General features: G+C 42.0%; 1 protein-coding gene across 5 annotated transcripts in view; it reads left to right on the top strand.

Moving 5' to 3' along the window:
- The window catches only part of LOC146665191 (DENN domain-containing protein 2A), a 33,340-nt gene extending 10,126 nt beyond the window's left edge, over positions 1–23,214 (top strand). Inside the window, exons 2-21 of one of the 5 annotated variants that reach the window (XR_014912572.1) lie at positions 5,230–5,316; positions 7,969–9,003; positions 10,279–10,406; positions 11,635–11,747; positions 11,859–12,056; positions 12,243–12,336; positions 13,122–13,172; positions 13,424–13,611; positions 13,997–14,106; positions 14,776–14,845; positions 15,380–15,457; positions 16,434–16,574; positions 16,724–16,872; positions 18,518–18,695; positions 18,815–18,856; positions 19,019–19,124; positions 20,767–21,034; positions 21,122–21,266; positions 22,059–22,145; positions 22,285–23,214. Coding sequence is in view for 2 of the 5 variants with exons in the window: in XM_085412720.1 (XP_085268846.1) it covers positions 5,231–5,316; positions 7,969–9,003; positions 10,279–10,406; positions 11,635–11,747; positions 11,859–12,056; positions 12,243–12,336; positions 13,122–13,172; positions 13,424–13,611; positions 13,997–14,106; positions 14,776–14,845; positions 15,380–15,457; positions 16,434–16,574; positions 16,724–16,872; positions 18,518–18,695; positions 18,815–18,856; positions 19,019–19,124; positions 20,767–21,048; positions 22,059–22,145; positions 22,267–22,316 (3,186 nt within the window). In the remaining 3 variants the exon portion in view is untranslated. Of the gene's footprint in view, positions 1–5,229; positions 5,317–7,968; positions 9,004–10,278; positions 10,407–11,634; positions 11,748–11,858; positions 12,057–12,242; positions 12,337–13,121; positions 13,173–13,423; positions 13,612–13,996; positions 14,107–14,775; positions 14,846–15,379; positions 15,458–16,433; positions 16,575–16,723; positions 16,873–18,517; positions 18,696–18,814; positions 18,857–19,018; positions 19,125–20,766; positions 21,049–21,121; positions 21,267–22,058; positions 22,147–22,266 lie in introns of those variants that run through there. The other 4 variants (XR_014912573.1, XR_014912574.1, XM_085412720.1 and 1 more) reach the window with 4 other exon arrangements.
- The last annotated feature ends 985 nt before the right edge of the window (positions 23,215–24,199 follow it).

Consider the following 24,199-nt stretch of genomic DNA (forward strand, 5'->3'; position numbering starts at 1 on the left):
TGCCCTACTTCTTTAAGAATCAGGCACAACCTTTCCAAGCCCTGCAAGGGCTCAAGGCAGCGTGCCAGTTGGGATTCCTAACATATGCCTCACAATAAATTGGCTCTACATGATTTCTGCTTTCTGTATGGAAGAGAGTGGGCAAAGTATTAAACCCCGCCCCCTTTTTCCTTTGCTTCTTCCTCTGCATCATACTTTGCTCCCCGCAACTTTAAGACTAAGTAGGAATGAAAGAGCGGTAATGAAAGAGAGAAATAAAAGAGTGAAGGACGGTTAGGAAAAAAACCACCAAGTTTGCCATTCCAGAAGAACCTGGCTAAATGTGCAGTGGAGTGTTAAATTGATCACAGGCACGGCTTTGGCACGTCGTATACTGAACCACATCATGTAAGGGATACGGTCTCCAGCTCTGCCTTGGTTGCAGAAAGAATCAGAAGAACATGAATGATCGTCTCTTCTTTACTTGCTATAACTCACATTTTGGGCAATAATTTTTTTAGTGTTATGTAAAGGCTAACTCCAGTAGTTTATCCACCCAAAGTTACTTTGCTGTATTTACTCCAAGCTGTGATATCTGTGAAATGAAGTGTGAGCTCTGAGTAATTTTGTCCTTTTTAGGTATTTCGCAGTGACAGAGAGAAAAGAACAAGTTTGGGGAAGGACAAGTGAGGAATGATGATGTCATGGTGTTAGCTGTTCCTGCAGGGCTGGACAGAGAGACGGAGAGGAGGATGAAATCTTTATGAGAAGCAGCTGTAGAGAAGAGGCAGACAGGCCTCCCGAGTTTGATAACAGCAGCCGGCCCACAGCTTGCTGACAGTGACTTAAAGGTCTGATGAAGCAGAGAGTGAAACACTGACAGCACCCCCTGCATAGAGTCTGATAAAGGTTTCATTCCAATAGCAACATTTTGTCAAGTTATCACCAAATATCAACACCTGAGATGATTTTTGGAGCAAAAGTACAAAAAAAATAATATTCTGCCAAGTTAGAAAAGTAAGACTGGTAATATCACTGTCTGAATGCATAAAAATATATTTGCACTTCATAGCAAAGACTAGGTCAACTTCTATATATGTGTGAATGTGTGTGTGAATGGGTGGATGACTGGTTGTGTAAAGCGCTTTGGGGTCCTTAGGGACTAGAAAAGCGCTATACAAATACAGGCCATTTACCATATATGACTAGTCAAACAAGTAGATCCTTGCGTAGAAAATTTGTGTAAGCATCAATACATTGTCATCAAATAATTGAGTTCAGCATCATCTATGAAAGGACTGCTGTGTGTCTAGCTGGGTAATTTTTTGTGCTTGCTAACATATATCATATAACATATAACAGCATACCTTGGAAAAACACTTGATGTAGGGATTACTCAAAATTCTTAGCAAACCACAAGACTTCTGAAACAGTGTCTCCAAAGTGGACATGTTTGGCCATAATGCACAGCGACACATTTTGCAAAAATCAAACAGAGCATGTCAGCACAAACACCTCACACCAACTGTCAAGCATGGTGAAACTTTTGGAGGGGTGAATATTTAGGATATTTCACAGCCATAGGACCTGGGCACCTTGCATTCATTGGGTTGATCATGACCTCCTCTGTATAGCAGTATAGCAAGTATTCTACAGTCAAATGTGAAGCTGTCTTTGACAGCTGATAATGATAATGGATAATGATCCAGAGCACAGCAGTGAATCTGCAAAAGAATGTCTGAAAAAGAAAACAATCAAGGTGTTGGAATGGCCCAGACCTCAACCTGATTGAAATGCCAGGACTTTGAGAGAGCTGTGCATAAATGAATGGCCGCAAACCCGAATGAATTGAAAAATAAGTGTGGGCCAAATTTGTTCCATGATGATACAAGAGAGTGATGAAGTCACGCAAAAATAGTTACTAATGATTATTATTATACTTAGATTTTCACAGAGTGCTTCTGCATTTTGGCTTATTTTTAGTAAATAAAGAATTACACCGTGCAATATGTCACTTTTTCGTTGTGTTTACCTAATTTTAAGACCTGGTAAGCACTGGACCATTATACCTGAGAACTGAGAGGCTTTTTACCACAACCATAAACATGTTTAAAAACTGTTCTCTCTCTTATATGTACATTTACCATTATATTCAGCGTGTATTTTTTGACATTTAGCAACATAAGCAACATCCCTCTCTCTGTGGTATATTTTCGGTGTGTTTATGTGAATCTGTCCGTGTCCAGATACCGAGGGCCCATCTGCTGATAAAATCTCCCACGGGGTTTGTTATGCAACTGATGCTTGGCTCTGATGCCCTACCTCTGACACCAGCTTCTGTTATCTTTTAAGGTTTAAAGGTTTAAAGGTATTTAGTGCTGTGTAGTGTTTACCAACCACCAAGACTCTTTCCATCCTGAGTCCATGACTGCTTTGAAATTTGTCCTTTGTTAGATATATTTTTGTCATTGATTTTTTCTTCAGATCGCTGGATGAATAATATAAATATTAGAAACAGCAATAGAGTCAGTGCATGACAGAATGCAGCAGAAGTACTGTTTGTAGATAAATCACTTGGTATCCAAACCATAATTGTCATAAACATCAGACAATTATCTCCATTCCAGGCGATTTTCCCCTCCTGTGTCATCCACGCAGCTGAGGATGAACAGTACTCCTTCCATTTCCTCTGCCCCACATGTGCAGCCTGTCACACATCACAGGACAGAGGCTGAAGGGGGCGGGGCAGGTAGAGGTCTTTTGGGTCGCAGTTTCCCCGTGATGTTTTTATTGGTCTCAGCAGATGACTTCCCTCAACCTCTGCATTGTTATGGCGGCCATCTTTTTTTCTAGAGGTCAGCGTTAACAATGGCTGCCAATAGATGTTGCAGACAAAAGCCTTAGCACCCTCCCAGAAAAGTTTCCTCAGTAACCGAATGCTGTAAAACCAGCAATGCTGTCGAATTTACCGTTTTTACAAGCTGTGAATACAATACACTGCTGCTCGTCAGGTTCAGGCAAGTGCTGGGAAGCGCATCAGTCAAAATGTTAGAATCCAGTAAGACAGAATCGCGTGAAAATACCAAATTACCTTTTAAGGCTGAGAATTTTGGCCTTGGGGATCCTAACAATGAAGTGGGACAGCCTAAAAGCATGCACTGTTTTCACAGTGCAACAGTATACTCATATTTTTCTTTGCAATATCTACTTTCCTCTTTGGCTTTGACAACCCCTGTCTCTCCAGCTGCACCACCACTGCTCTCCTCTGTTCCTGTCTTCCATCCACCCCACCCCCTTCCCCCTCGTGACATGCAACGCCCTTCTGCAACACAGAAAAGAATTAAATCGTAAAAGTTTTACAGTTTAATTACGGCATAACATCCCTGTGGAAGTCTTCATGCTTCTCCGCGCCCACCCTCTTTTCCATGCTGGATTTCTATTCTTCGTTTCTTTTTTGGGGTTTTCTTGTAAGAAGAAAATAATCAGGTGGGGGAGGAAGAAAAAAAATCACTTGATGTTTCTCCTCAAACATGTGACCCCGCTCAGCTCACAGCTGAAAATAATTTGGGCCTACAGGCCAGTGGATGGCTGATGCAAACCTCCCTCCTCCTCCTCCTCCTCCTCCTCCTCCCTCGGGGGCTAGGCTTCGGACTGATGGGGAGCTAAACACAAAAGAATGAATGGCTTGAGCTGTGGGCAAAAGCTAGAAGCTAAAAAGGATGACACATTGTTCCTGTGGTCAGCTTCTAATCAGACCAGACCACAACTCTTCCTCATACTCCATTTGCTCTTTCATTCTCAAAGAGGAAAACACATAAAGCAAAAACCTGAGGGCTATTTATGCTATTAGCTCAGGGAAGAGTTCAGCTATTTATATTATTTTGCAATTTACTTTTTTTTCATTTGATATTTTGACTTTTTTTTTTTGAGTCTCCCCCCTCACTAGCAGTTAGGACAACAATTTGTGGAATTTGGGTCAATTTGGCTCACATACCCCTCAGAGAGGGAGAGCCAGGCCAGGAAATGTTTAACGGCCTGCAAACACCTCTAAGTATCCGAGCACATGTGGTAGAAGTCAAACACATAAATCTGCGTGTGGGCCTGGCATATGGACTCCTTGGCAGGATGTAGAAGTCTATGTAGGTGTATTTTCATATGGGGTTTTGTGTTTGGCTATGCAGCAGGGTGGCAATGCATGTATTAGTGGCTTTGTGAATTTACTGTAGAATTAAAAGCATGAATACAGCAGGACTTGGCCCTGAACTATCTCTTTTTTTCCTTGCGTCTACTACTACTTGCCAGAAGCAAAAGGCCAGGGCCTATTGCTTCATGCCAGCCCTCCACCAGTGTTTACAGGCCAAGCAATGAGCACTGTGCACCAGTGGCTCCAGTTCAGTGTTGCATATGGATGGCCTTGCTGCGCTCCAAGTGGATCTGGTTTCATTGCGCGCTGACAAATGGACCCAGTAATAATTTAAAACTGAGCACGTCCCCTCACCCTCGCATCGGCACTACTTTCCTGTGATAAACAACAGCAGGAAAATGTGTGGCTGGAAGATAGACAACAAATTACGGAAGCTCTTGTCAGAAATGAAAGGAGTAATGTGCAAAAACAAAATGTGTGTGTGTGCTGCAGTGCATCAGAAATCTGATCTGGCAAATGCAAAAAAGGGCAAAACGCTGAGGATAACATAAAAAGTTGAGTGCTCCTGTCTCACCACCGCCGATATAATCCTAATGGATCTTAATTGCATTACAGTGTGGTTCTCTTTTCTTTTTTTGTATTTTTCCATAATGCCACATGGCTAATGGGAACCTAATATGCCTGTTGGCTGTTTAGGCGTTTTTCAGTGCTATTCTCCAATTACTGACCAAGTGAGGAATGGTAGTTTGGTGGTATTCCATGCAGTCTGTGAGGTCTGCTTTTCTGCAGCTGTCTTCAAAAAGGAGTTTTAAAATAAGAGATTTGTTTGAGCCATTTGGTAGTTTACTTTCACACACCACTCCCTAAGAGAGTCCTCGAAAGGAGCATCTTCTTTTGACCCAGTCCTCGTTCATCAATCTATATGTCTGCCTATTTATGAGAAAAAATACAAGCTGAAATATTTTTGCTTATACTGTTTTTTTTGTAACTTTTTGACCTGCAAGCTGAAATATAATTCTGTTTTCCTTTTTAATAGACACTCCATCTTTCTGACTGACTGGCTGATCGTCTCTCTCTCTCTTTTTTTTTTTTACCTGTCTTCTCAGGATGCCAGCTGCTAGCACCATGACCGGTGGGAGGGCCCTGCTGCTCTGTACAAACACTGACAACTGCATCTACCAATCAGTCAACGGGTGGGTGCCTTAAAAGACAATTGAATAGGTTGCCATTTTGCTTCTGTGATATCGTGTAGTATGGTATCTGATTCCAACTTGTATGGTGTTTGTTTTGTCCTCCTAAACAAGGACATTTACCTCTGTGTAATAAGTTTGATGTTACACACTCATCTGTCATTATGAAATTAATTGAGGAGCTTCGATATACGAATGGTAAATAGACTGGTACCTATACACTTTCTTTCTACTCACTTTTTACTGCAACCTAATCACACACACAATGATATTCAAACACACTCCAATGGTTGTGTTCGGGGAAACTGATTGGGCGTTCAGTATCTTTGACACAGTAGGAGCCGTGGATCACTTCACCAACCTTCCAGTTGGTAAAATGACCTGCTCTACCACCTGAACCACAGCCACCCCAAATAAATAACTGTACGGTTAATGCCAGTAGTGGAACATACTAGCTGGCCAAAGCACAACTTCCTCCAAATTTCAAGAAATGGTCCCATAGCCAACAGAAAACTCTGAAGTGGACTTAAGCAAGGAGGAGACCCCCCTTTTCATTAAGCTCAACAGTACAACAATAGCAGGGAAGGGGAGCAGAACAGGGCAGAGGCAGCCATCTGGCATCTTGATACTGTTACTGCCCCCCTGCTGCCACTGTCTGATGCGTCCATGACCACTCTCCAAGGCCCCTTCTGTCATCCTTACAGCATTCATTAGTTTCTATTTAGATTATAATGATGGGATTTTCCTTTTTGTTTGTGCCAATAGGGGTGGAAGATTTTGATGTCTGTTGTTTTGAGGGCCTGCCATGCCAGTCACAGTTGCTCAAAAGGTTCCAGACATTTCTCTCAGGGAAAAGTCCAAAGCCGATGAATATTTTTGTCCATTTCAAACACTCCTGCAGTAGCCTCCTTTCCACCCTCAGAGACCCACCGAAAGTACCGTATCACCCTCATAGAGAACTTTGCTCTAGGATGGCACACTCTAGTTCCTAGAGTATTTAAAAGCAGAATGAGAGACAGAGCCTTCATCTTCCAGGTCCCTCTTCTGTTGAACCAGCTCGCAGTTTGGATGTGGAAGACAGACACCATCTCTACTTTTAAGATTGGGCTTAAAACCTTCCTTTTCAATAATGCACAGCGTTAGAGCTGTCCCAGGTGACCCTGAATCTGCCCTTAGTTACATTGCAGTAAATGTCCGCTATTTATTGTTAGACTACCATTTTGTTTCTTCTTTGGCTCCACTTTTTCTGTAACTCAGTCACTTGTCTCTACCTAATCTGGCTCTCCTTAACTTTTGTTTTTTATTGACCTTCCTAATTTGGAAAAGAATTATATCTTTTCCTCCGTGATCATATTTTCATCAAGTTTTGCCTTGTCTTTGAAGGTCTTTGAGGAAAGTAATTCCCCCCTCCCCCTCCCTGGAGATTTCCTCTAGATTGCATGACTGTTGGTTTTCACATCCAGCAATGTCATCAGAAGTCACCCAGCAAGGCCACATTTCCTCTGTTTGTTGGAAATTCAAGTCATTTGATGAATAGGCTTTTGGGCTAGAACAGAGTTTTGTGGGTCAGGAGCGGAAAAGAAAGGATGCACGTCCACACTTAGCTCCCTCTCGTCATCTGCGCATACTTGCATCTCCCTCTCCAGAAATAGCTTTGTGTGTAGCTCGTAAACTTTGACCCTCAAACCCAGAGTTCAAACAGTCATGACTCAGTAATGTTCCAGGAGTGAATCACAGCTGAGACAGAGGCACCCAACAGATGTTTGAACTCTTTTAACAAGAATTCCCGTTTGGCCCGTAAAACAAAGCTCGGTTTGGGTGGAACCGTAAGCACTGGGATTGTGTGGCCAATTTTAAGATTCTCTGCTGTGTACAGTAAAAGCGGAAGTGGACAATTTAAAAAAAATATTGCACAATTCATTATTAGATTTGACAACAGTCCAATGTAATCCCTCCCTCTGTTTTTTTTAATCTACATAGTTCTCACTGCTGCTTTACCAAGAAAAGCCTGCAGCTTTTGCCTTTCTTTCTCTTTCGGTTTCCTTTCGCTCCTTCCACACAGTCTGGTTGCATCTTTTGTTTTCTTTTTGTTCAAGCTTGCAGAAAACTTCCTTCCTAAAAACTGTAATACACTGTTTCAGAACGACTGAACCTTTTCTTTTGTCCCACATGACATAAAAGCTCTGGTTATGGAAGATCATAATCTATAACAAACATTTTGTAGTCTTGCAGTCATGTGTCGAGTTGAATTTCTAAACTTTTTGACAGGTTTAAGGAGAGCTTGTCTGAATAGTGTGTGGTTTTTTTGAGATGTTATTTTTGAAGTATTTTTGTGTTCTCTGTTGGCCTTTTCCATATTATGGCTTTGTCAAAAGTGTATTAGTGTGTGCAGCTTCTTCTAATAATGTCAGGGGCTCATCTGAAGTGTCATTGCGCAAGACGCTGGTATAAATGCAGAGTTTACCATGTGTTTTGCTATTTTCCTTTTGGTTCTTCATTGTGTCTGCATTAAAATCAAACAATAATGAGATTTAATTGTGTCCTTTAGTTCCGTGTACAGGTTTCTTAATTAACTGATTTACTGCCATGTCTCTCTAGTATTTTTTCTCCTTTAATTTGTGTGCACGCTCATCTTTCCGTATCTTTCCTTCCTAGGCTCCAGTGCTGTGGCTTGAAGCTTGGCGAGGCTCCGTCAGCAGTGGTGCCCCAGCCCAAAGAGGTGTGTGGGTCACCAGTGGACAGAGACAGGAGGGACACCGCTGTGTCCATAAAGAATCACCTCTCTCCTCTCCTCAGCCCAGGTCCTCCTGACTCCATGCTGGCTCACAGGAGAGCCACGACTCCTGCTACTGACCCACGGGCTCCCAACATGGAAAACGGGCTGTGCGCTAAGCTGAACCACAACAAGAGCCCAGCAGGAGCCAAAACCGCCAGCATCCGTGATAAGATATCCCAGTGGGAGGGCAAGAAGGAGTCTGTCCCAGTAACTATTTCAGGAACATGTCCACTAAGTGCGACACTGAAGGAAGCTGAGACAGTGAGGAAAAAGGAATCCAAAACTACAGAAGTCCAAAGGACAGACAGCAAGAGGTTTGTCAGCTGGGACAGACAAGACTCGGGGAAGGAGAATGTTGGTAAGCTGGGGGATTCGAGACCTAAATCCCCAGAAGCCCCAGCAAACAAAGACAGAGAAGTGATGGTAGAGAGGGAATTTCGGGCTTCTAAGCCAACAGAACAACCCCAAGACAAGAAAAGTGTTTTAACTCATGTTAAGAAACTAGAGAAGGCAACAAAGGAGGTTCCTGACAGACCTTCACTGGCATTCCCAGGGAATTACTTCTGTCCTCCCTCTAAGGAAGAGCTGGAGGAGACAGAAAAGAGGGGCAATGAGCCCATTTTTGGGACTTTTGACATGGCTCGACCTAGTGGGACACGGAGATGGAGGGATGGAGATTCAGAGAATGTGTACAATGAGCCAGGTGCTCCATCTATAAACCCTCTCCCTAAACCTCAAAGAACCTTCCAGCACCACACGCCGCCCGCCACCCCAGCTTCAGGGCCTTTCTTGGGAAAGGGAAGAAGGAACTTGCCTCCTTTGCCCTCCGTTCCTCCTCCACCTCTACCCACGTGCCCACCCCCAGGAGTTTGCAGGAGACCGTGGGCAGATAAAGCACGTAACAGTAGCAACAGGTAAGACACTGAAAAGAAAGAAGGGAAAAATATCCTTCCTGACCAAGAATGTTAGATCTTTACTCAAGTTTAATAACATGCTGAAAATGTGGAAAAATAAAGTTAACCCAGCCCACACACCGCAAAAGCTAAAATTTTCCAAAAGTTGTAAAGTGGGAACTGGATTGGCCGGCGATAGCTCGGTGTACATGTCCTTAAACCCTTCCCCCGTCAGCATTAAACAAACATGGAGGTGCACAACATTTCCCACATCTGCTGTAAATCAGAATCACCGGTGACCTCATCCTTTTTTCTAAATATCCCACAAAATGAGCTCATTGGTTTGATCTCAGGAATGTACACACCGACGCAACTAGTTCCTCCATCCAAAACAACTCCACTGGAATAATAGAAGAGCAACATGAAGAGTCATGTCAAAAAGCTTTGCTTTTTCACAGAATTACAAAAAAATGAGCTCTTAAAAATTCATTTGGCGTAATTACGTTAAAAGTGCAAAATCTGATCGATCTGAAAAGTAGTCTTTTGATTGCAAACGGTTAAAGATGTTTGACTTTTCGGCTCTCAGTAGCCCTTCAGTTCAGATGGTTACAATCAAAAAAGCAGGACTCTCTGTAGGGAAACCAAAAAAATGTGAACTCTGCAGTATTGAGCACATCTATTGTTCGCTTTTTCCAGTGGTCTGAATTCTTGTTTCGGAGCTTGGCTTGGATCTGTTACATTCCATACCATATGTGGAGGCCTCGCTCAAGTGTGTGCTCAAGTGTGTTGCTGTGTCAAGCCCTTTGTTTGGTCAGGCTGTCTCCCTCTTGAGTGTCCATTGCAGGGTGCTTTTCCATAGATGTGCCTTCACCAGTCACCAGATCCACATCATCCAGTATTGTTCAGTTTTGGCTAAAACTGCGTCAGAGCGGCGACACTGCATTTACTTTATCTAACTTTATTTCATATAAAGAGAGCAAGCCATGATACTGTGATGTACTCTGTTAAATAATTATTCTGTATAATCTAATGCAGTAAAATTGCACAGAATTACTTTGATTCCAAGACTTTTGATTTACTGATTGCACGCATGTGTAAATGTATGCATTGTGCTCCAGTGGATACATTTGGATTGATGAAACAGATGTGTTTATTTTGACGATGCAGCTAACAAACTGAAATATCAGTTTCATGTTTTGCAAGTGAAAAGAAAAAATCAACAACATTACCGTGACACATGTTCGCCTTAAGATGTCAGTCAAAACTCTTTCGTCTTTGTGCTCCTCTGTCCACCAGGAAGTCCTACGAATTTGAGGATTTGCTTCAGTCGTCTGCAGAAAGCTCCCAGGTGAACTGGTATCATCAATCCAGACTGGGCTTAACACGCACTTTATCAGAGGAGAATGTCTATGAGGACATAATAGGTAAATATTACATACCAAAAAATTATCTCTGTAACATTTTGCCTTGCACGCAAATTCATAAACTGACTCAAAGTTTGCAAGAAAGAAAGAGTTCAGTGACAGAGTTGACAAAGAGGGCAAAATCTCTTTACTCTTTTTATATTTTTTGTAATTTAGAGCTTTGCCGCTCAGCTTTTATTAAAAAATTATAAATAGAAATTCCTCACTTATTGTCTGTCGTATTATGCCGGCCCCACCTAGAGCGCGTTTAATTTCATAACGCACAATAGTGGCGTTGTGTGAGGTTGCATTGTAGCTGAGGTTGGCTTCTGTGATTGTCAGGGCTCTGGGATGGCGGTGGGGGAGGGGTTGGGGTGGGGGGCAGACTGGTATGTAACGGTGGCTGTTTTTGCCGGCAACAATCAAATTAAGTTCAACTACTTCTGAGTGATGCTGGAGCTTATTTTAACCTTGTTAGTTTCCTCCTTTTGTACAGCAGTGTTAGTTAAAACTCTCAGACATTGTTCACTGAACCTCCCATGGGTAAAGCGAGTCAGACTAACTATATGTCTACTAATAAAACTGTTCAGGGAGGCAGTGATGAATGCTTGTGATGTCCTCGAAGTCTTGCCTCCCTCCACCCACAAGCTTTTCACAAACACCCTTTGAACACACAGTCGCATGTCACTGTTTGCAGACAGAGAGGAAGGCAACTGTTGCCATCACATGTGTTCAGTCTCGTGCCTCTTTGATGGGTTTGACTAGCTGATAGCACACAGAAACACATTATGGAGATTAGTGTGACACTCTCTTCAGCAAGCAATGTGGAAAACAGCACACTGATCTGTTGTTTTTCTTTTTTTCCTTTGTCTTTTTCCTGAGCAAGAAGGAACAGGGAACTGAACGTCCCTCTTTATTTGCGTACAAGTCACATCTGGTGGATGGATTGATAGAGCAGGGGAGAGTCAGAGGCAGATGGAGAGAAAGAAAGAGACAGGCTTTGGAAAGCTACCCCACTTCGTATATGCAGGGCTTGCTTTTAACTTTAGCTGTGCAAAAGTCTTATCATGATGAAATATGAGCTGGGTTACACATACTGCTACTTGTAATAGCTCTCCGCACATCTGGAGTAGGAATCGTCTGGCAAAACAAACGTGAGTGATATGGAAAGAGTGCTTATCTGTGCTTTGGAACGAGCGCGCTATTGTGTAACTTGTGACGTTAAAAACATGTGTTTTTGCTTCTAAAGATCCCCCGTCCAAGGAGAACCCCTATGAAGATATTGAGCTGGAGAGAAGCTGTTTGGGAAGCAAATGCATTTCACCTGCCTCTTCATCTCCTGTCCCCAGCACACCAAATAAGGTACATTAAGGATGGATAAATATGGATAAATACGATAATCAAATAGATCCAATGGAATCGGAAAACCTAACCTAACCTAAAAGTATGCTAAAATGTGTTTGTCCCTATCAGCTCTCCTCCAAGCCCGGCTTTTTGAGACAAAACTCGGAGCGACGAAGCTTCAAGATCCCCGAGCTACGTAAGACCAACAGAGACACTGGCATCTCCTCACCTTCCCGTATCAGCCCCCCCTCCACGCCCAGCAGCCCCGACGACACCCCGTGTCTCTCAGGGGACCCTTACAATCGCAGACGGAGGAAAATCCCTAAGGTACGAACTCCCACTTTGGGATTTAAAGAGGAGCAAGAACATTTCTACTGTACGTTTCCTGTGTGGAAGAGTACCTAATGAAAAGGGCTCACTGAGGTTGCACTGAAAGGATCTTGGTACAGGCACATTTTTGTTTATCAGTTTAAAGGGTTAAAGCCTTTGTGTTTCTGTTCTCAACTTCTCCAGATGGTGGTGAAGATCAATGGGATCTTCGAGGCGCGCAGAGGGAAGAAACGCATGAAGAAGGTGTCTCAGTCTGCTGAGTCCAGCTCAGGGAGAGGTGAGCCATCAAGTGAACACCAGGCTACTGTCTATCTCTGATTTAGTGAAAGAAAATTGAAACTGACTGCACGGACATCTTTAACTTGCGAAACATTGCGTCCGCTACTGCAGCGCTTTCAAGAAGGAGGTTGCATTTTTCAATATGTCTGTCATCTCAAGTAGAGACATGAATTCAATTTTACTTAATTCAGTGATTGTCTGGCACCTTGTGGAGTTTTTAGTAATCTTCATAAGGGAAACTAGATTGGTAGTCCAATGAAAACAAAAGACACAGAAAATAGGCAACTCATAGACAGAAAAACAGGACTTTACCATGCAAGGCAATGTTTAGACAATCATGGGTTCCCAGTTGCCATTAAATACAGTATAACACCAACTAAGTCCACAGTGTGCTTGGCAATAGAAAGCCCATGTGGGGCCCACATTCAAATATTACGTGCTGCTATAAAACTTTCTGTTTTCTATTATGATAACTGTTTGGTCTAGAAAAAATTTGACAAACTGGAAAAAAAATTCTCATATTAATTTTGATTGTGATCATTGTTTTAAGAATATGTACCCTTTGGCACAAATTATTTTATTTCTTCATTTTTTTCTTTGTTGTAGTTTATTAATAGTTTACCTTTAATACTCTCAGCAGTCAACCCACTCCATGTGCTTTGCAGTCTTGCCTTTATCTCATTATTTAAACAAGTATTGCATAAGTCATTTAATATTTTGGGGGCCTTTTCCGACTTTACTGGTGCTATAAATCTCTTTTCTTTTCTTCTCTTTTGTTTTCAGTGACAGATGAGAACAGCGAGTCGGAAAGCGACACGGAGGAGAAACTAAAAGGTGAAAATCCAAACAGACGTGCTACATAGTGCAATCTATAATGTAAATGTTTTTCATTCAGCAGGACATTTTAATATTAATGATATAAATGACAAAGAAGCACGATGTGAGCTTGTGTAGTTTTCTTCCAGTTCTGTGATATAGCTAAAGCTGGAAATGCAGGCTGTAATTTGTGGGTTCACTGCAACTCACACACACATCTGTGGATCGCATACATGCATGTTGATGAAATGTGTTTCTGTGTTCCACAGCTCATAGCCAGCGGCTTGTGTCGGTCCAGTCCATGTTGAGGCAGACGGGGCGGTACCGGACCTTGGAGAGGGATTTGATGGAACTGCAGGAGAGGAAACTCTTTGAGTATTTTATAGTTGTTGCGCTCCATAAGACCAAAGCTGGAGTTCCGTACCTGCCGGAAGTCACACAGCAGTTTCCTCTCAAGGTAAAACAGAAGTGTTACTGGAGCAAAACGAGTGAAGCTGAATATTATATGTAAACTTTTTGAAAATCGACATTGTCTGCTGTCTGCCTGACCATTATTTATGAGGAAACATGTACACCCCAGTTTATGAGCAGTGTGGCGATTTGAGCAGTGATACTGCTTTAGTTTTGATTGAAGAAAATTTTAATAAGTTAAAATCAAAGACTGATTGAACTCAGACATGCGGGGCCAAAATATGCACTAAGTAGTTTAACTGTGACTCTTTATATATTCAGTCATTACACGTCTGCTGTGCAAATAACTGTCGCTGTTTCTTTCTTTAATTTAAATGCTTTGACCTCTATTTGGAATCTCTTTATTTTATGTGGGGGTTTTTCTCATCCAGCTTGAAAGGAGCTTTAAGTTCATGCGAGAGACTGAGGACCAGCTGAAGGTCATCCCGCAGTTTTGTTTCCCAGACGCCAAAGACTGGGCACCCGTCGAGAACTTTCCCAGGTCAGTTTGGATCTGAATGCTGCCACGGCACACAAGCACAAAGTGAAGTGAAAGCAAACGTGGACACGGGAATTTCCCTCTGGAGTGGTGACAGCTCACTCAGCTGTTTTCCTCACTGATTATCACTTGAAAAGTTGAAAGCTGAAAGTCCCAAAGACTAATCAGTCATGACTGACAAATTACTGGAAATTAGCAAATCTTTAGTGCCTTCAGGAGAAATGGTAGCTCTAACACCATGCACCTAACTTGTTATTACAGAAATTACTCTCCTTGTTTGCTCTACAAGCTGCATTACTCAATGCCTCCGGTCAATGTACACATTGTTCTGAGAAGTGATGATTGTGTGATGGCGATGGCTAATAATTATCCAGAGGCAGATGTCTGAGGGGTGAGGGCAACCAAGCATATGATTAAAGTGGACTGGCTGACACTCTCCCCTGTCATGAAGGTTAACAGCAGTGAATGATTACCTGTCAGGTAGAGGTTAGGAAGTGTTGTGCGATTGTTTTCCAGAGTGACCCTGTCCCGAGGGCTCTCTGTGTTAAGTACAAAGTAAGGTTTTGGTGGTAAAAACCTGACCCTGCGTTTTTTGTTTTTTTGTGATTTAACAGTTTTAAGATGTTTTTTTTATATGATTGTTTGAATTATCTTTCCCTTTTACATCCCCAGCGAGACCTTCTCATTTGTACTGACTGGTGAAGATGGAAGCAGACGTTTTGGATATTGCCGTCGTTTACTGGTATGCTCTTACAATGCTTCCTGTTACGGTCGCAGGTTTCTGCTAATTCAGGCTTAATAAAACGAATCCCTCATTATAGTCTGTTTAAAGCAGTGGTTCTTAACCTTGTTGGAGGTACCGAACCCCACCAGTTTCATATGCGCATTCACTGAACCCCTCTTTAGTGAAAAATAAAATAGGATTTTTTTCAAATTCAAGACATACATATGTTTTTTACTGGTGCACAAAATGAGCCGTGCATATCACAGCTGAGGCTCTGCCGAACCCCTGAGACCGACTCACCGAACCCCTAGGGTTCGATCGAACTCAGGTTAAGAACCACTGGTTTAAAGCCTTCTGCTGTTTTTTTCTCATTCCAACGTATTTCTTCAACATGGATGACTTTTTTTGTTTTTTTTTTTCATGAATGTAGCTGTAAAGTTTCTGTCAAATAAAGGCTTTGGTTTGCTTCACTGCTCTAATCCTCTAGTTGTAGTTGGTTGAGCAGTCTTGTGTTATGAACCTGTCTGTCTCTTTCCTTCTGGCTGTTCACAGCCCAGTGGCAAAGGCCGAAGGCTCCCTGAAGTCTACTGTATCGTCAGCCGCCTGGGATGCTTTGACCTCTTCTCCAAGGTAGATACACAGCAGTGACTTAAGCACAGGCACAAATGTGCAAACTATACTCAGAGCCGTGACTTGCATTCAGTTACACTGCTCTGAACTGCACGTGTTAACACAAACCACCATTAAAAAGTACCACCCTCGGTGCCCAAAGAACTCCACCCACACTTTCCCCAGTCCCTTTTCCCACAGGGGCTCGTATCCATGGCTACAGTAAAGCGACACATGTGCAACGCAGCTGATGTGGTCGCTTCAGTGGAAGAGCTCCCCTGTAATGAGCCTTAGATTCATCTGCATGTTGACCTGTGTAAATGCTTTGCAGCGTACATATGCTATAGCTAAAGTTTGATTACTAAGGACACATACATGGGCATGGAAGAGTTTTCTAAATATCTTCAACATGTAGTCAATCAGCTACACACGCTTTAATTCAGCACAGATGCGTAGAGTGTGTTTGTAGAGTAGAGGAGTACACATGATTGAGTCAGGGTGTTAGCTGTTTGTTGTGTTTTAATGTGGCGCCATATTCATACTGCATTATGGTCAGAATAAATGCATTTGGCTAATAATATCCACTTTCCTAAAAGAAAATTAGGGATTTGAGTCTGGAACTATAGTGACAAGAAGATAGATTTTTTTTTCATTTGCAGCAATTTCTGTTAGATGGTCGTTTATATTTGGCAGTATGGTTGCATTCTAGGGCCTTCTACTTGCACAGCCACAGGAGGAGAGAGCAGGAGCAAAATCCAGCACATTATTATTATTATGTTAATTAAGTAAGAACCAGAATTCTATAAGAATAAATAGCAGGGAGGTGAGTAAAGTTTGATTACGGAGATGTTATTATATTTTATATTTTAACTACATTTTGGCCCAAATATTTGAATGGTAAATTAGATTTGTATAGAGTTTTGTCATTTTTTTGTAACACAATAACTACAGGTTGCTGGTGCTGAAACCAAAGTGTTCCCTTTCCTGTCTCTTACAGATTCTGGATGAAGTGGAAAAGAGGAGGGCAATCTCCCCTGCCCTGGTGCAGCCTTTCATGAGAGGCATCATGGAGGCTCCCTTCCCTGCTCCAGGAAGAACTATCACCGTCAAAAACTTCCTACCTGGCTCTGGGACAGAGGTACAAAGACATTTTTACAAAGGAGTCTATTACCCAAATCAGCATTGTTTAAAACTATAGAAATAATCGCATTAGTAGCTTTGTAATTTGTATCTAAGGGTCTTCTTTCTTCTTTTTGTGTGCCTTACACGCCTCTTTCTTTACTGCAGGTGATAGAACTGTGCCGCCCGTCAGATTCCCGCCTGGAACACGTAGACTTTGAATGTCTCTTCTCTTCATTAAGTCTGCGTCTTCTCCTCAGAGTTTTTGCCTCCCTGCTGCTGGAGCGCAGGGTCATCTTCACTGCTGACAAACTCAGGTTGGCTCTCGTGCTGCTGGGTTCAGCCACTGTGTTATTTAGTTTGTTTGCTTCATAAATCGTTGCTGATAAGACTATGCAAGACAGGGTTGTGATGCTGAAAAGATCAGAGAGTTTGAATGATATGACACAGAGATTTCAAGTAGACAGGCAGTCTGGGGAAAAGAAGATCGCTGACCAAAGTGTGAGAGGAAGGAATGCTGTTGTGTTATACAGTCGCCTGGGGAACAATCAGTTTTTCCCTGGAAAACTGTCATAGATGCCAGACAAGAAGGAGTAAGGCTTTAAAGCATGGCTGCTGAGCTAACACCATGTGTGCAGTTTGACGTCTACAAACAAACATGGTTCCTTCGAACCTTTCACTTCATACGTCACAATAGTTGTCATCCCCCTCCCCACCCCACCCCCAAAGGGCTTTCTTACTGCTGTGATACACATGTGGCGTCTACAGAAGTCCCTCTTAATCTGATTTAAACACCCTAAAGGTTCATGCTGTATGAATACATAAAGCATAAAAATTATTTGATGAAGCTCTTCAGAGTGAACTGTTTTGTGTGTTTTTGTTTTCTTATCCTTAGTATTCAAACTACGGTGTTCAGACAGTATTCCATAGTATTCGAACAGCTTACATTAAAAGCATTTTTACCAGAGCTGTTGCACTTTCTCTGCCATGAAGTGGAAATTTGGCCTCGTTAATTGTTTTTTTGGGTTTTTTTTTAAATAATGAATTAACTGCAAGCAGATGGAAATGCAGTGGCGATTAAGCCAACAGTGTGTGAGTGTGTCTGCTGTCACTGTATAGAGTTTGCAAGTGTTGCATCACACTCCATTAAAACACTCATTTTAGGGTGACAGCGGGTTTGAATGGGGAAACATATAAATGAACTTTTCTCAACATGTTCCACATTAATAAGTGGTTGGCAGGGGAAGTTATTTTTTAGAAGGAGGATAGCGCCATCTTGTGGTAGGGATTTTCTTTCTATTTTAGACTTTTTTTTACTGTGATTTTGTGTTTTCCTTTTGTTGTGAATGTCAAGGATATATTATCATATATGAACCAACATTTCTCCAGAACATGTGAATCAAAGAGCAAAAGCTATTATTATCACTGTCTGGACATTATCCATGTTTACTAGCTATGATTTCTGGGAATTCCCAACATATTAAATGGGATTAGATATGAAAATAATGTTATCTCAGTACAAGAATAGCCTACATTGTGCTTTCATATTAAAATAGTTACAGGTTCTATGTATATATTCAAATATAGAAGTGTTTTATCTAATAGTACAGGGATTTGGGATTACATACGACATGGTGAATGATACTAATGTTAAATTAGTTTAAAGTTTAAAGTTGACCTGAGAAACAAAATCTCCTAAAGGCGCTTTATACTATAACATAAATCGTAGGATAATAGAGAGAAAATCCAAACAATCAGACAACCCCTTATGAGTAACCAGTTGGCAACAGTGGGACAGAAAAACTCGCTTTTAATAGGAAGTAAGGTGGTTGGTGGAGGGAGGGAGGTAAGACAGAAGACAAATGATAACACTTGCCCATTTTCTGGTTTTATTGGAAGATTTATTCATCTGTTTACCAGATTATGACAATATTTTTTCACACTTTCTTTCTCTTTCCACAGTACGTTGTCTCAGTGTTGTCATGCAGTAGTGGCTCTACTCTATCCCTTCACCTGGCAGCATACATACATCCCGGTGCTCCCACCGTCCATGTTGGATATAGTCTGCACTCCGACTCCCTTTATAGTTGGCCTCCTTTCCAGTTCTCTACCTCGACTCAAAGAGCTGCCCATAGAAGAAGTAAGAGAAGGTTTTTCTTTCGTTTTTTTGTAATTTATTGCCCGTGATGCCCTTTACTCTGGGCACTTCCTATACTGAACAATAGCTTCAGGAAATAACATCATTCTCCCTCTTGTTAGGTCCTGGTGGTTGACCTCGGCAACAGCCGCTTCCTTCGACAGGTAAAAAAAAAGAAAAGGAAAAAAAAGAGATTAAAACAGAAAGAGCACAGTAAAAAATGTCACTAGTCACACAAGAGTTCCTTGTTGTGACTGTAAAAGATGTTTTGTGGAGTGGGCTGTGTGTTAAGTTTGTTTAAATTAGTTTTCTTTCCTCTTCTATAGCTGGATGATGAGGACTCTATTCTTCCACATAAGCTGCAGGCAGCTCTGGAGCATGTGCTGGACAAGAGAAGGGAGCTGGCCTGTGAGAAAGGAGATCTACCCAATGGTGACTTGTCATACTTGTTATTTCTTGCATATATAATGTGGGTTTTCTTGTTTTTTGGTGTGTAAACAGAATGTACTATGAGCAAGAAAGTTTTCACAGGACTAGCAGAACCACCTTTACCAGCAATAACTTGAAGTAAGCATCTTTAGTGTGACTTTCAGTCTCTTGGGGAGGAATTTTGGCTACTGTCCTCTACAGTATTGCTTCATTTCATGGAGGTTTGCGGGCATTGGTTTATGTACAGCTCTCTTAGGTCCCGCCACTGCACATCACTCAGGTTGAGGTCTGGACTTTGACTGGACCATTGCAACATCTTAATTCTTTTCTGTGTCAGACATCCTGTTGTAGATTTGCTGCTGTGCTTGGGATTATTGGCCTCAGTTTCTGCCAAGCTTTAGTTGTCAGACCGTTGGCTGTGCATTTGACTTTACAATACTAAATAACTTCCACCACCATGTTTGACAGTTGGTATGAGGTGTTTGTCTTGATATACTGTGTTTGGTTTTCATTAAACATGGTGCTGTGTGTTATAACCAAACATGGTGAAAACACGCTCTTGTCTGTCCAATAGACATTGTTCCAGGAGTGTTGTGGGTTGTTCAGATGCAGCTTTGCCATCATTTTCCTTTTAGAGAGGAGAGACTGTCTTCTGGCAACCCTTCCAAACAAGTCATACTTGTTCAATCTTCTAATTGTACTGTTATGAACTTTAACATGCAACATGCTAAATGAGGCCTGAAGAGTCTGAGATGTAGCTCTTAGTCTTTTGGCAGCTTCTCTGAGAACAACATGGTCTGAGGTGAATTTGCTGGGGTATCCACTCTTGCCAAAACTTGTGCTTTTATAGAGGTGCTCACAAGAGTGCATTTGATTAGTAACTCCTGGCTACTACTTAACATCTTAATTCTTATGAAAGCAGTAAGGGTGCACCTAAGTCCTGTGGAAACTTTCTTTTTTACATTAATTGCCACAGCCTTCTTTTTAGTGATATTAGTCTGCACAAATCTCTGGTTTAAAAAGCTTTGAAGTGTTTTCGTTACCAGTCATATCTTCCTGGGTTTCATGTAATGAATATTATGTACCACAGCTCTAATGTTCATTGCCAGCTGTTTTCCAGTGAAATATATAGGTATGTACGAAACACCTACAACTTATCATTCTGCAACTTGATCATAGTTTTGTGGTACACCGAAGAAATTTTCCAAGAGAACATTCCCAGAGATTTTCATCATTTTCCCTAAATTTTTAATATGACTGGACAGCTTCATTCCAGTATTCAAGTTTTTCCTCCTTAATAATTCACCTTTAGCATTAAAGGGTCCTTGAAGTATGACGAAATTCAAAGTAGAAATGTTGTGGTTAAAAATACAAAACCATAAATGTGGTGTAACTCTGCATAAATCTCATGTTCTTTGTGGTCGCCAAACCTTTCCAACAGAGTTCACTCCAACACTGCTGGAACATTCAGTCTAACCAAAGTCTGTTTCCCAAACTAGATCAAGATCTAGATCAGTGTCAATACTTTGAAGTAGTCTGTGTGAAACAACCTTGTATGTCTTCTGATGTGTAGCAGTTTTTTGTTGTAATTGCTTTTGGGGGTGGCTAATTTTTACCCCTCTTCTCCGATGGTTTTCTCTGCCAGACTCTAGCTCGCTGAGCACAGTGGTGTCGGAGGCTTTTGTTCGTTTCTTCGTGGAGATGGTGGGCCACTACTCCCTCTTCATGGGTGGAACAGAGAGGGAGGAGGAGTCTGTCTCCTCCACCACCTTGCCCAGCCCCACTTCTTCCTCATCCTTTCAGCGTGAGGCCTTTCGCAAAGCAGTCACTTCCAAGAGTTTGAGAAGGTTTCTGGAGGTGTTCATGGAGACTCAGATGTTCACCGGCTTCATCCAGGAGAGAGATCTGCGCAGGCAAGGCCTCAGAGGTAGTAATAAGCTATAAGCAATGTTAATGCTCTTTAACATTGTTAAAGTGTATCTGCTCCTTTGTGCAAGTAGGAACAGGATGAGCACTGCCACTCCGCTAGCGACCTGTCACTCCTTCCACACTCCACACGGGGAAACACGGGGACAGGTCCGGGGAATCTAGGAACAAAGGAACACGTTAAGTCTCTGAGACAGAGGCACGGCAAACTTGAGCTAGGTGTGTACTGACAAGAGCCTTCACAACAATCCAGCGTTGAACAGCTGATCTCCTCCTTCTAATATACCAGCTGGTCTGATGAGGCCCAGGTGTGCACAATCCGGGAAGGCGTGGACCGAGGGCGTGAACCCGCCATGAGTTCCGCCCCGGCAAAACAGGGGAGAGGGAGAGAGAGAGGAAAAAGAGAAGAGAAGGGGGGCTAGGAGTGAAGAGATGCTGATCAGCGCCTTGCCGATCCTGCAGGTCGTGACAGTATCAGGATAAAATCCTTGGACGTATTGTCAGTCTCTACGCCGGCCCTGGACAATGCCCAGCCTCATGTGACAAGAGTATGTGGTTAGTTCTTGGAGGATGAAGGAATTGATACCATTGACTGACGCTCGCCTGACCTAAGTCCAAAAGAACACCACCAGGTTGCACTGCAGACTGTACAAAAGTGATCTCCCAGTCCATATCTGGGAGGCAACCCCCCAGGACACCATTTGTCATCTGATTAGGAGCATGCCCTAACATTGTCAGGCATGAATACAAGCACATGTGTGCCATACATACTGCTGAGTACCATCCATTATCCAGCAGTTTTTTTTTTTTATTGAGATCTAAAGTGTTGCTTTTTTGAGCAATGATATTATGCGATGTGATATTATGCTTTTTTTGGCCAAAAAATTAAGAAAATGATCAGAAACATTTCAGTGCACCGATGATTCGGACTTTGCTCTGACTTCAGTGTGAACTTGTAGTTACATTTTGTATACCACAGCACATTTAACGAGTTCTTTTTTCCCCCTCCAGGTCTCTTTGAGGTGAGAGCACAAGAATATTTGGACTCGCTGCCTGGGAGTGAGCAAAGAGGGGTCAACAAGTTCCTGAAGGGCCTAGGTGAGAGTCTCTGCACAGCCTCAGGCAGTCAGCTTATCAGCTGATCAATTCATCATCTGTAAAATCCTCCAGTTTTTCTTTATGGAAACATGCTCTTTGTCTCAAATGTGTCTTCATGCAGATATGTTGCTTTTTCCAGGAAACAAGATGAAATTCCTTTCCAAGAAATGAGACTCGGAGTCATTGCTGAAAGCAGAACTAAAAGGAGGTGCAGTCCCTGGATACAGAGCATGCACAGATGGAGATGTGTCTTTGGGTTACAACAAATGAAGGCCCCTGAATGGAACTGGACTCATATGTAGTGCTTAGCATGAAGAGCTGGTTTAGCTCTCAGCTTCATCGCCGATGATTCTGTCAGTGTTGGATGGGGTTTACTTAGCGTGCTCCAAAACTCCCCACAAACACGATAAAGCAACAGTGTCTGGTCTTACAGTCTAAATGTTTTACAGATTACACTAATCTCCTACAGTGTATTACAGTATAACACAGTGTAAATGTCTTAGGAACAGTGTTCTCATCACTAACTTCAACTGTAAACCTGTAAGGAGGAGTGTCCCTTAAGATCCAGTTTTGTACAATATTGTCCTATACATTCCATGTATTTTCTATAGGAAGTTCTATAAATGCAATAGTACAACTTCTTTGTCAACAGGAGGCTGTTAAGTTAATTTATATTGCTTTTTTGTTTTGTTTTTTTAGACCAACTTAATCTCTTGTTTTAATTTCTTTTAAATGAGTCCAAAGGAATCTCCTGTAGTTTCTAATACACTTTATTTAACAGAGTCTAGACTGTTTGTAGACCACTTTGGATTGTTGGGTATACGTGCCACTGTTTTAATTAAATGTACTGTTGATGGACGCTATTGTACCGATAAACACGTACTGATCCAAAGGAAATCAATGTGAATATGCCTGTCAGTAAAGGATGTGGGCTTCAGCTGATGAATTGTGTTTGTCTTAAGCCAATTAGTATCAGTATGTTTCACAAAAACAACTAAGGTTGCCTTAATATGATCGAACATACAATGAAACTTCATAAATAAAGTGATTTGATTTAGACAAACGACTCCTGTTCTTCAAATCCCATTTCTGTGTTTTGGCAGCTTTACTCAATTAATCCATAATTTTCTGCTTATATTATCACTTTTTTGAAGACATAAAGTTATGAAGTGGTTTTAGTCTCCACTGACTAGCCAACAAACCAGTGTAATTTCTAAGAGGTTTCAGATTCAGACTTTTCTTTACATTATAGAAACTTATATATACACACGGGATGCTGTCTAAGAATTTGGCAGGAGCCAATGCATGAGCAAGAAACTTAGCCAGTCTTCTAGATCTATGCGGTTTTTAAAAGTTAAACATAGAGGCTATAAAACTGACAATATGGAGATCAATATGAAGATCTGTTTATCTCTCTCTCTCACTTTCTCATATATGTATATCTATCTATATACATATACATATATATGTATACACATATATATATAGAAATATATCCAAGAAAGGATGTCCAGTATGAAGTGTTGGACAGCATCAGGCCCCCACATGGTTCACGCCTACTGGCTGAAGAAGCTGACTGCACTCCAGGAGTCAGCACTCCAGTACCAAAGAACCAGCTGCTAGTCGATGAGAGACACCCAGAATGGCTAACCAAAGGCCGGACAGTCCTGATCCCCATGGACCCCCAGAAGGGACCAGTCCCATCCAAACACCGGCCAATAACTTGCCCAAGTGCCACAAGCTCCTGTCAGGCATCATAGCGGTGAATGGGGCACAATACATGAGAGGGGCCCAGAAAGGAATTGGCAAGAATACCAGAGGTGCAAAACACTAGCTACTGGTAGACCAAGCAGTCAGCTGAGACAGCAAGACTAGGCTGACCAAGCTGTGCACTGCCTGGATTGATTACAACAAGGCCTATGACTCGATGCCCCACACCTGGAATGCCTATACAAGATCAACAGGACCCTAAGAGCTTTCTCAAGAAGCCCATTGAGTTCTCAGGAACTCAATGGGGATGTGGTATACAACACTAGAGGCCAACTTCAAGCCCA

Source organism: Rhamphochromis longiceps, linkage group LG7 (genome assembly GCF_057381845.1).
Source record: "Rhamphochromis longiceps isolate RC_006_pf linkage group LG7, R_longiceps_female_GT1.1, whole genome shotgun sequence".
Classification (NCBI taxonomy): Eukaryota; Metazoa; Chordata; class Actinopteri; order Cichliformes; family Cichlidae; genus Rhamphochromis; species Rhamphochromis longiceps.